This window comes from Stenella coeruleoalba (assembly GCF_951394435.1).
Source record: "Stenella coeruleoalba genome assembly, chromosome: 6".
Lineage (NCBI taxonomy): Eukaryota > Metazoa > Chordata > Mammalia > Artiodactyla > Delphinidae > Stenella > Stenella coeruleoalba.
Window position 1 is genome coordinate 66,819,756 of NC_137151.1, and position 13,022 is coordinate 66,832,777.

The 13,022-nt window shown below is 37.1% G+C and overlaps 1 protein-coding gene across 7 annotated transcripts in view; it reads left to right on the forward strand.

Annotated features, from left to right (window-relative positions):
- The window catches only part of ERICH2 (glutamate rich 2), a 31,687-nt gene extending 19,125 nt beyond the window's left edge, over nucleotides 1-12,562 (forward strand). For all 7 annotated transcript variants that reach the window (XM_079923529.1, XM_079923531.1, XM_079923527.1 and 4 more), the window contains 4 exons: nucleotides 481-668; nucleotides 4,068-4,125; nucleotides 10,403-10,474; nucleotides 11,121-12,562. In XM_079923529.1, the coding sequence (XP_079779655.1) occupies nucleotides 486-668; nucleotides 4,068-4,125; nucleotides 10,403-10,474; nucleotides 11,121-11,242 (435 nt within the window). In that variant the 5' untranslated portion in view covers nucleotides 481-485 and the 3' untranslated portion in view covers nucleotides 11,243-12,562. The remainder of the gene's footprint in view (nucleotides 1-480; nucleotides 669-4,067; nucleotides 4,126-10,402; nucleotides 10,475-11,120) is intronic.
- The last annotated feature ends 460 nt before the right edge of the window (nucleotides 12,563-13,022 follow it).

Consider the following 13,022-nt stretch of genomic DNA (forward strand, 5'->3'; position numbering starts at 1 on the left):
TATTCTCAAGTATCCAAGCAGTGACTACTTGCCTAAGAAGAATTACTTTTCAACCTCTATAGTCTTACTTTTACTTTCCAAGCTCTTTATTTTGCATTTACATTCCTATAAGAAAAATTTAAGAAAAGTATTTCTGTGGATAGAATAGCATTAATTTCTTTTTTTCTGGAAGTTATTATATTCTTTATAAACAAAACCGTTTTCCATTTATTACAATTTCAAGCACCAAACAACACTAGCATCAGCTCAGGATTATCGGTTTGGGTTTTTTCCTGTTTCACTTAGCAGTTTTATTACCTTTTTTGGAAATGGAAATCAGGTAAATTTATTGCAGTGCTGTTTAGTCATGAAAAAAAATCCAGAACAGGAGGACATGTAGTAAACATGTACACTTGCTACATTATAATTTAGGAGTGACCATTTTAAATTTTTGAATACATTTCAATATTTATTGATTAAATTATATGTATTCTTTTCTAGGTGAAATGAGCAAAAATGTAGTCATTACAGAGCAGGAGAAAAATAATGAATATTCCCCTGAGGATACTGATGACAAGTTGTCTGAATCAACAGATGATGATGGTGAGGATGATACCAATGATGAAGATAATGAGGAAGACAGTAACCCTAATAAGGATACTCATGCCCCATTAGAGTTAATGACAGAAGTAAGTTTTACTCGTATGTTATAACTCAAGAAACTTAAAAATATTAAAATAGCTGAATAGTATATAGTCTTGCAGACTAAAAAAAATGGTCAAAATATCCTTGCCCACACACAGATGCTTACCTCGTTACTCATCTTTCTTACTACTTTCACCAGGGTAGAGGTGAGTGAAGATTCTAGAAGTGATTCAAAGTATTCTGGTAAAGGCAGAAGCAGGAATAAGAGAAGTTTGGGCATAAGACTCTTCAAGGACTACTTTAAGGAAAACTTTTTACTTACTGGGTACCATGCTAGTTACTTGGGATGTTTAGAGATAAATAAGAAAGACATGACCTTACCCTTGAGAACTAACAGGCACATATTATGTATATAATGCAATTATAATAAAAGGAAATATGTGCTAGTAGAGGTGTTTGGAAAGTTCTCTGGGAACTGGGAGGATTGAGTGACTAATTGAGAAAAGAAGCAGGAGAAATGGGTAAAGGAAGGATTTTTAGAGGAAGAGACATGAATGGAATCTTAGAAACTTGAAGAGGGATGTGTAGGAATTCATCTGGTAAACATATCAAGGAGGTGTTCCTGGCATAGGAAACAGCATTGGCAAAGGCATTGAAGCCTGAAACGTCACATGCGAAAATTGTACATAAACATTTACGGATAATTCTATGGAGAACAAAACAGTTGTACCTCACTTGTTGTGGTGTCACAGTCTACCTTTAATTAATATTACACAACTTCATGTATATCATAAGAACTTCATAACAGTACATTTTCATTTCCCCCTTCTCATCCTTTGTATTTTTGTTGTCATGTGTTTTACTTGTACATGTGTTATAAGCCCCACAATACATTGTTCTTTTTGTTTTAGATGGTTAGCTATCTTTTAAAGAGATTTTCTTAATGGAAAATATCTTCTTTTGGAAGGCATTTCTGGAGTTCTACATAGCTCTGTGTAGATCCAAATTTCTACCTGATATTATTTTCCTTTTACCTGAAAAGCTTCCCTTACTATTTCTTATAATGCAGTTCTGCTGGAAATGAATTCTCTCAGCTTTTGTTTGTCTGAAAAGTCTTGATTTCACCTTTATTTTTAAAGGATTTGATAGCTGGAGATTCTATGGTGGGGGGCCATGTTTCTTTCAGTACTTTGAAAGGTTGCTCCATTCTCTCACATTTTGCATAGCTTTAGACAGGATGTCTGCTGTTATTCTTATTTTTATTTACATGTATATGTCTTTTTTACCATCTTTCAAATTTTTTTCATATGTATTAGTTTTGGCAATTTGATTATGATATGCCTTGATGTGACCTATTTCTTCTGTTCATTGAGATTCTTGGACCTATGAGTTTATAGTTTTCACCAGGTTTGGAAAATGTTCAGTTATTAAGTCTTCAAATGTTTTTTCTGATCTCTGCCCTCCCTCTCTTCATCTGGGCTACAATTATACATATGTCAGATCACCCAATATCATCACTGATGTTCCCTTTTTTTCATGTTTTTTTCTATATATTTAAAAAATTATTTATTTTTGGCTACACTGGGTCTTAGTTGTGGCACATGGGCTCTCTAATTGTGGTGTGCAGGCTTAGTTGTCCCACAGCAACTATGTGGGATCATAGTTCCCTAACCAGGGATCGAACCCATGTCCCCTACATTGGAAGGCAGATTCTTTACCACTGGACCACCAGGGAAGTCCCTCTATGTATTTTATTTTAGAAGTTTCTAATGCTCTTTGTTCAAGTTCATGATCTTTTCTTTGCAGTTATAATCTGCTGTTAAGTCCATTTCCCTCCTTCTCTCCCTCTCCCTCCCTAGCCCCATATATATGCATATATATTATTCATTTTAGGTATCCTGTTTATCATCTCTAGAAGCTTTCTTTAAATATTTTTGTAACTATCATTTCTCACCTCATCATGTTCAGATTTTCTCTACTTTTGAGCATATGGCATATATTTATAATGGCTATTTTAACATGTTTCTCTGCTATGCTATCACCTCTGTCAACTCTAGGTCAGTTTCTATTGATTAAGTTTTCTCCTGCTTATAGGTCATATTTTCCTGCATCTTTGCATGCCTGGTAATTTTTTACCAAATCCTAGATGTTGTAAATTTTATGCTTTTGGATACAAACTTTTGTTGTTGGACTTTGATCTGGGACAGTTGAGTTACTTGGAAATAGGTTTCTCCTTTTGAGTTTTGGTTTTTAACTTTGTTGGGAAGATCCAGGGCAACCTTTACAGTGTAGGGACACTACTAAGGCCCCTTAAGTCCCCTTATGAGGACTCTTCCCAGTGCTCTCTGTATTAAGAGGACCTTCCACTCTGGCTGGAGAGAACATGAGTTCTTCTCAGCCCTGTGTGAGGTCCAGTGAGTATTCCATCTGCTCATTCTAGTGATTCTTTCTCCAGCCTCAGTTTCTTCATACTCATATGCAGATCAGTACCAGCCAAAGACTCTTTAATATTACTTCATGTCCCTATCTCTTGCAGCGTAAACCTAGTATACCTGCAAATGGTTCAGAATATGTGACACACAAGCAAGAATAATTATCTGAGTGTAGGCTTCTTTTTTTAATGGAAGGTGTCTAAATAACTAATAATAGAAGATCAGTAAATTGTGGAGCCTAAGTAAGTAAAAAAAATAAACAAGAATATTTAATTCCATGGGGAGAAAATGACCATGAAATGTGGTGTATTTTTTAAAAGTTACTGAATAATCCTAGTTTTTGTAAATATATATGTGTTCATTTATGGAAAAAATACTAAAATGATGTTCATGGAGATGTTAAAAATAAACATCTCTAAATGGTAAAAATGCTATTTAATGCTATTAAATTGGGGACAGAATGTGTTTATTTAGCATTTAAATTTCCTACCTACAAAAATATACATACAAATATGCATACAAATATTACTTTGTAGTAAAAAAACTACAATAAAAATAGTAAAAGCAAAACTAGATGGTATAAGGGCAATCAATACTGGAAAATATTGAATATACATAATTGTAAATCTATATTTTTTACTAAATATTGTCATGTAATTATGGATTAAGTTCACAAATAAAAGCTGTATCTGAACCAAAGGGATATTAAGGTGATTAAAGTCTTCAGAGTCTATGCCAGTTGAATCAACCTACATATTCTCAAATTGTTCAGTAGTGTGTACACTGTGTGGCTGCAGCAAAGCAGAGGTATCATACTTATTCTGTGTGGCCTTAAATAGTCCTTAAATAGTTCTCATTAACTGACTGATTACAGACTCAGCCCTGGAAAAACAAGTAAAAGTTAAAAGCAAAATAGTTAATCATTAATGGAATATTTTCTAGGGAGTTTATAATTGACATTTAAATTCTCTGTGAAACTACGTAGCTGAAGAATTTCTGAATGTTTTCCAGTTCCTGAGATCAGAAATGGGCCAAGACTACCATTTGGCAAAAAAATTATGTCAGAAGAGTAAGTACAAAATACTTTCCCTTTTTCCAATTTTCTCTGTTTCCAAATACATTCCATAATATATAAGATGGTCTGATTATCATACATCTAATGAATTCTCTGATAGTGTCTCAGTGAATCCTTGATAGTAAAAATTGGTATAAGGACTAATTTAGACTTCTAGAGTAACTTTGAGTGGGATAAAATGACAGAGACTAATTACACCGTTAAAAAATAAGTCAAAACCCTTAGCCTCATGATAACAGGTTGGTAGCATTGTGCCTTTAGATTCAAAGAAGTGTTGTGTAGTGCAGAAAGCCTTACTTAACAGGCAATTATTCCACAAATATTTGAGTACCTACGTGTGCCAGGCACTGTTCTAGGCACTGGACAGATAATGATCCCACATTTATATCTAGTTTCAGACAGATAAATTTATCTGTAACTAGTGTGTCACAGATGATAGGTGCTATGGAGAAAAATAAAGCAGGGAAGAAGGAGTAGAAAATGCTGGGAGGGAGGCAACGCAGTTTTAAGTAGGATGGTCTAGGAAGGCCTCACTGGAAGACTAGCGCAAACACCTGAAGAAGTTGAGGAAGTGAGTCCTGTCATCTGGAGGAAGTGTGTTCCAGGCAGGACTAATAGCAAATGTGTTGAGAATAAGCCAGGGAAAGTATGATAGGAGATGAGGTCGGAGAGCTTACAGCTTACAGGGGTTGTGCAGATTGCATAACCTTTCGCAGCTTAAGGACCTTGGCTTTTTCTCTGAGTGAGGTGGGAAACCACTGGACACTTTTGAGTAGAGGAATGATATGAACTACCTTATTTTTCTGTCTTTGGGTTTTAGTGGTTTGACTTGACGTTCAAAATGGTGGTGGTTTTCTTTGTATTTATTTGAGGATTTCTTGGCCATTAACCTTCAAAGATTGCCTCTGCCATATTCTCTCTCTTCTCTTCCTGGGTCTCCAATTACACATAAATCAGACTTTTTTTTCATGGTGTCCCACATGTATCTTATACTCAGCTCTGTTTTTTCCATTTCTTTCTATGCTTCAGTTTGGATATCTTCTATTGACCTGTTTTTGAGTTAATTTACCCTATCCTTTTTCTCTTACTTCATTAGTCTTAGTTATTTTAAAGGAGAAAATGGCAACTCTACAATTAAACTTTATTAATAATGGACTTGAAATATTAACTATTGTAGACCTGTCTTATGGTTAAAATCTTTTAGTGAAAATGTAGTGTAGGGACATGGGGTTTACTCTCCCTTGCCTCACAGAGTCCCCACTGTGGATACAGAACTTCTTAAATCATTGGCTAATTTTTAAAATGGATTTTTTGAATGCTTTAACACTACCTATTTTATATCCAAAATAATTTGCCTTGTTTAATCCTTTTAAGCATTTTTGATCTTTAGAGCCATCGAATAAAATATTTCAATCAAAACTGTTTCTGGTGGCCCACAAACAGAATTTCCAATCAGAAAGAATCCTTAGAGAGAGAATCATGTCCAATCCTCTGTTTTTATGAATAGTGAAACTGAAGCAGAGAGAGGTTAAGCAGCTTGTGCAGCCCTGCTCAGGGAGCAAGTGACACAGCCAGAACTGGAACCCCAGCCTCCTTTTCCCTCAACTACTTTTCTTCTCTGTGTGGCTGGTATAGAAGGGAGTGATTTTGTAGCTCTAGCTCCCAGTTCTCTTGAGTTTTTCTTGTGGAGCCTAATTGTAGGAAAATTTACATATTATATTATATTTATATATTCATCAATCATTTTAGAAAAGCCTCTGGCTAAAGCTTACAAAATATAGACACTGATATCACCACATCTGTCAGTAAGTTTTGGCTGTTAGCCCAAACTGTAAACAGCAGGTGCTCAGTATAATGCTTATGGACCTGACATACCAGTGCACGTGCATTAAGGGCCAGGTCAATGGGGATGAAAAAGTTCAAAGTGATATATCTTAATGGGGTTATATTCCTTTAAAAACTCACACCCTTCCTTCCAACCAATAAATATTGAGCACTAACTCTGTACCAGACATTATGCTGGGAGCTGGAGAGAAAGCAGAACTCAGAGCACACATGCTCTAAACCCTTTTGGGGTTGATATCAGATGTGGTTTGCACTCTTACTGACTCATCCAGTAATGCTGTTTACTCTCTTCTGTCCATGGCAAATAGTGGTGCCTCTAAAACTAAGGACTAAACTCTAGGAAAAGAAGCTGTGGAGTGCCCTAAGGCAGGCACCATGATCCAGGGAGCCAGATGGGAAAGAGCTGCTCCCAAGAGGAAGAAGAGGCTGATGGGAAATGTGAGCAAAAAGGCCCAGAGAATGGGCGTAGAGAGCAGGGGTGTGCAAAGTAAGGTTGGCTACCCCTGAGGCAGATTGCCAGGCAAGGATGTGAAAATTAGGGAGGCCCCGGTTTTGCAAAGCCAGGCAAGTTCAAGGAAGAACAGAGAGTTGTAGACAGACTGTTCCAGGGAGAAGGAAGTGCTAGTTCTTTGATGCAAATAGGAACGCTTGGCTGAGGGCTTACCCAAAGTCCCTCTCTGTGTTCAGAGCAACAGACAAAACAAACTTTTTTCATCTAGCATGGACCCTAAAATATTATATGTAAATTCTTACAGCATAGATATTCTTTTTCTAAAAATTTTTTTGAAGGATAGTTGATTTACAATGTTGTGTTAATTTCTACTATACAGCAAAGTGATTCAGTTATACATATATATATATATTCTTTTTCATATTCTTTTCCATTATAGTTTATCACAGGATAAACTATATGCTATACAGTAGGCACTTGTTGTTTATCCACTCTATATATAATAGTTTGCATCTACTAACCCCAAACTCCCAACCCATCCCTCCCTCATCCCCCCAGCTTGGCAACCACAAGTCTGTTCTCTCCAGCATAGATATTCTTTTGTCTCTTTCTTTTTCCCCCCCATCTTCTAGCTCTTCCATGAAACGCTCCACCTTTCTCTCTATATATATTTATAAAGTTATGCATGTAAACATAGATTGTGTATTTACATTTTTATGTATTTATATATGTATATATTGAACACCTACTATGGGAACATTAAACATATATTGTTTAATTCTTACAGCAATTCAATGAGACAGATATGATTAACCTCATTTTACAGATGAGCAAAGTGAGGCTAGCAAGGAGAACTAATTCATCCAAAGTCACACAGCTACCCAGTGGTAAAGCTAGGATTAGATCCCAGGTCTGGCTTGAGAACCTATGATTTCTTGCTATATTTCCATTTCCTCATTTGACTAATAAGCTTATATTTCTGGTTAAGTAGGCAGAGACTTGGAAAAGAGATGCTTTTATGAATCAATCAGATTGAAATGGCTCCTATAAGTTGACTAATATATTTTTTATTTGTATCTAAGGCAACTAGTTTATATGAAATAGTGCATCTTTGTCCCTGCAGAAATGTTTTACAAATCCACTCTCTTGAATAACCAATCACCGTATAATCATTTGTATCTTCACTTGGCTGCAGGGCTTCCCATCCTGCATCCCAGGTGCAAATGGGTTCTTTTCTTTTTATCCTGCCTTCTAAAAAAGTTGTTGGTGAAGCCTTGGAAAAGTGGTTTTTAAATGAGACTGCAAGTCAAGAGTCCCAAGTCTCATGATTGACTGTGAGATTTTCTGTCAGTCTTCCCATTTCTTGGTCTCTTTACCTGCAGCCCAGTCATCTCAGGGTGCCAACACTTCTGCTCACAGGCAGCCCGAGATTCTACAAAAATAACTTTTAAGGCTTGAAGACCTACTCTGTCAATTATAATAATTGTAAATGTTTAAAAATAATGGCCTGAAAACCAAAATGGTTCTCATCATCATGGGTCTAACACAAATACAGATGTATCTTCAGAAAAGAAAGTTCCTATAAAGTTTTCTATTTATTTATTTATTTATTTATTGCGGTACGCGGGCCTCTCACTGTTGTGGCCTCTCCTATTGCGGGGCACAGGCTCTGGATGCGCAGGCTCAGCAGCCATGGCTCACGGGCCCAGCCGCTCCGTGGCATGTGGGATCCTCCTGGACCAGGGCACGAACCCGTGTCCCCTGCATCAGCAGGCGGACTCTCAACCACTGTGCCACCAGGGAAGCCCTCTATTTATTTTTGAGTAAAATAAATCACCCTTTCTTATTAGCCTAGAGTATAATTTTATCAAGGCATAAAAGGACTGCTTCCTATTCAGTTGTCTATATTCATTTATTCCTTTTTTTTTTTTTTTAATGTTTTGAAGGCTCCACCTCTGTGTCAGGTACTCTCTTACGGCTGCAACAGTGAACAAGACCAACAGTCTGTGTACCCTAGCATAGCCTCCTGTCTGAGGGCCTTAGAGCTCCGTGGGCAGCAGAATCCCCAGCTCCCTGCCCCAGCCCTTCAACCAGAAGGAGGCATCACTGCACACTTAGGAGGGAACCAAGGCTTTCTCCAGGCCCAGAACCACTCCAGGAAAACTAATAATCAACATTTATTCAGCACCTACCATGCACCAAGGACTAAACTAAGTATTTATCTTTATCCATATTATCTGTTTGATTCATCAGAACAACCTGATGTGGTCAATAGTATTATTACAGATAAGGGAGCTGAGGTACAGAGGCATTAAATGCTTTCACCAAGGTGACCCAGCTAGACAGTGGCAGAGCCAGGGTTCACATCTGACAGTCTTTCTTCAGGGTCCATACCAGCCTCTGCTTATGGGCCCCGGTTGGGAAACAACTCCCAGAACATCAACTGCATGTGCTAAGGGCTTCTCTTGCCTTTTTACAAACCCTACTAGCCTGTCAAAGCGTTTTTTATTTATCACCTAGGAAGGATATTGCAGGGCTAAGCTTCAAAGCAGATACCTTTCCGTCACTCTGACAATTGCCAGCATTTTTTGTTAAACGCTGAGAATAGCTGATGCCATGCTCCACTCCCATGGAATAATCCTAACTCCAACATGAAACTTTCTAAGCTGTGTTCCAAGGAATATTAGTTCAAGATTTCTTAGTAAGTGTTCCACCAAAAAAGGATTCCATGGGGATAATAAATTGGGGAAACCACATTCTCCTCTCTGTAAGATCCATAGTAGTTATGAGCATATTAATGGCTATGTAAAATCCTGCAGTTACTCCTTACTATAAGCTTTACCTGATTAACTTCATTAGCCTAGTTTCCCAAATGCATATTAACATCTTAAGAAACTAGTATCTCAAGGAGCAAGTTGGAGAAACTCTGCTCTAGAAAGAGGCTTAGCCTCAGAGAAAGATTTAGACTGCTAAATTATTTTAGTCTAAGTTAAAATGTACAAACAGTCACTTTTATCAGAAGCCTTAGAAGATGTATAAATACCCCTAGAAGCCTTAAAAGCATGTTCTGAGCAGGTGCACATTCATGCTAACCCAGATTGATGGTACATTGTTATATATTAGGAATTAGGAAATAAAGACCGTGGTTTAGTGTGTCAGGATGAAAGCCATATGGGGTGAGGCCCTCTGAGCCATTGGGGCCTAAGTGAACCATCCACAATTCTCTGTCTCACTGTTAGCCAGGCAAATAGCACGCTTGATGTTTCAGTGCCCCCTGGGGGCCATCAAGATATTACGCAGGAGTCACAACATTTAAATGGATGATGCAGAATTATGAATACACCTCAAGGCAGGTAGGAAGAAGGCAGAGAGAGAGATCTGTAGAGCAAGATCTGAAAAAATAAATAAACTAGCCTAGAAAACTCTGAAACAAAAGGTGTAAATCTTTCTGGGCTCTAGGACATTGGTAACATACTAACAGGCCTAAAAAGAAATCTATTGATACGGTCCAAAGGAAGGATGACACATTCACATAAAGGATCAGCAAAAAGGAATAAATAGCACTTAAAAACAATGGGTCTGATGAAGAGGTGAGGGTGCTGTTAAGTAGGCGATGACTAGGGTGTCATTAATAAAGTCTCCATGTTTTGCGGGATTTGCACCTTGTTTGGGGAATGCTTATAGTCAAGAAACACTTTGGCTACAGGCCCATGAGGGAAGCCTCATAGTGATAGAGATTTCCTTCTTTGGACAGGAGGTAGAAACTAGAATGAGGAGTATTTCCCTTACAAAGCACCTAAGATAAGTAGAACATTTTCTCTATTTGCGCTTAGACATACCCATGGTATAATTGTTGGTGGTTTTGCTTTGTGCATTTTCACTTACTCTCATTGACAGTTTCAGTCTCATTCTGAAGAGGCTGTTTGCTGAAACACTTCAAGCACTAATAATATGCATTCTGTTGTCCATTTTCAGTCCTAATCTATGAACCAGAAAATCCTGAGGCCAAGGAGTTTTCCTCACTTATTGAAGAAATGCTGCTGATGGGTAAATTTAAAAATTGAAATTACTTCTTTCTCATAGAACTATGAGCAGTCACTATTTAAAAATCCATTGCCCCAGGAGATTGGCAAAGTACATCCTCATGAAGTGGTTAAGAAAAGGCTAAATGGGTGTCTTGGATGGTTTCATGAAACCGGCTTGTCCTCTGTGGATGGTCAAGATGACTCCCTTTCCTCTGTGGGGTGGAACTGCCCAAGCAAAGCAGGCTCCCTGGGCACAAGGTATTGGGCCCTGACAGAGTCCTCAGAGGGAACAGAACCTGCTAATTGTGCCAGGCACTAAAGGGATTATCCCACAGTTCCAAGCAAAGCCAGTACCCTCTAAATCACCCTGAATCTCACTTTACTCTTATTCTATTTAAGTAAGAATTAAGTTGACGGTAGTAAAAAATATTTTTATAGACCAATGTTTTAAATTTATTTTAAATCCACAAACATCTTTATGCCAGTAAGAATATGTTCTTCTTTGTACTACTGCTTTGACCCTACATGCAGTTAGCAAACTTCAGCTCAGTTCTCACATTCCAAAAATATGTATTTCTTAGTGGCGGGGAAAACAAGGAGAATTGTGATTTTTTGAGGGTAGAAATACTAAGAAACATTTAAAGCAAGTCTTTCCCTTTCTGTGGCAGAGAAAGCTCAAAATCTGGAGGAAGATGATGAAGAGAGTGAAGAGGACAGTAGTGGTGAGAGTGAAGGGGAGAGCAGTGAGGATCCAAGTGAAGAAAGCTCTGATGAATGTGAAGATGGGTGATGACAGTTGCTGCTATAGTTTAATCTTCGTGTATGTTCATTACTGTATACTATGGAAATACAAAGAAGAGAGCTGCATTTCAGTCTAACTGTTCTTTATTTGGTACAGAGTTCTTTTAATTTATCCATATTAGTTTGAGCTCCTTCTTAATATTTAGATTTTAGCTCAAGGTGAGCTACTCAGAGAGGGAAGTAATCATTGAAAACACATAGCACTAACTATGTGCCAGGTGCTGTTCTATATACATTAATTTGCTGAATCCAACAAACATATGAGGTTAGCACTATTATCATTCCCATTCAACAGATGAGAAAACTGAGGCCCAGAGAGGGTGAGTCATTTGCCCAGCATCATATACCTGTTGATCAGTAGAGCCTAGATTTGCATACGGACATTATGGCTCCAGAATCCATACTCCAAGCCCCTCCCATGTCCACTACTTTAGGCATTTTATATCATTTGTTTCATGTTCTTTATAGCACATATCAGTACCTGAAGTTCTTATTTAATTATTCTTTTTTTTAAGGTTTTATTTTATTTTATTTTGGAGTATAGTTGATTTACAATGTTGTGTTAGTTTCAGGTGTAAAGCAAAGTGATTCAGTTATACATATACCTATTCTTTTTCAAATTCTTTTCCCATTTATATTATTACAAGATGTTGAGTAGAGTTCCCTGTGCTGTACAGTAGATCCTTGTTGGTTATCTATTTTAAATATAGCAGTGTGTATATATATGTCAATCCCAAAATTCCAATTTATCCCTCCCCTAATTTATTCTTTTTATCTTCTCCCTTCTTGTCAGAAAATGTAACCTCCATAAGCAGGACTTTGTCTTTTCACTGTTATATCCCTAGCAACTGGACAAGTGCCTGGAAAATAACGGGATGTGTATACCAAGTGAATGAATGAGGTGAAAGTTAATGACAATGTTTATATTCTTTCATAAAATATTTATAAGACTTTATTATACTATTTATGTATCAATCTACATTATTTTGCTGATTCTGTATTCCTTGATGAATTTCCACCACCTTCAAATTAGGTTGTAAGGTAACTGATGTAAAAATGAGAAAAATATTCCTAAATAATTTGTTTTGAGTGTGCCAATCTGATTTGGGGTTAGGCAGTTTGAATTTTTATTCTTATATCAGCAGAGTATCATGTCATATCCAAAATGCTTAAAGCATAATTCATTCTTTGGACATTTTGTAGCGTGCTAACATTCAGAGGGAGGAATTAGGCCACACCATTTTATAGGAGTATCTGAAAGAAGTGAAGACAGGTATGTATAATCATCTAGTTACATAAATAGTCAGATAGCACTGAAGGGCTGGCTGATGGAGACCGCAAGAACCACTTGTTCTTTTCATTTGTGGGGTGTTTGTTATTCCTTCCTACCATAGGAAAACCATCGTATGTCAATCTGATGTCACTTACCTGATTTTGGAGCCCTCCCCATAAGAAGGTCATTAAATACCCTAAAACTGATATTGCAGGCTAAATTAGTTACACTAGTGAAACTTTAGTTTTCTTTTAAAGGAACAGGCAAGTTCTGAGGGAAAAACTCTGAATAAAAGACCGTGATATTACAGACCGTATTATAGCTACATCTAAGTATTCGTGAGGTTTGCTCATGCAGGGTAATCCATATTTATGGGTATGTACCCTTTATCCATATTCTTCATCCTACTTGCACTCCTTTTGTTTTTGTTTTTTTAAGTTTTTTTAATTTGACGTGGACCATTTTTAAAGTCTTTATTGAATTTGTGACAATATTG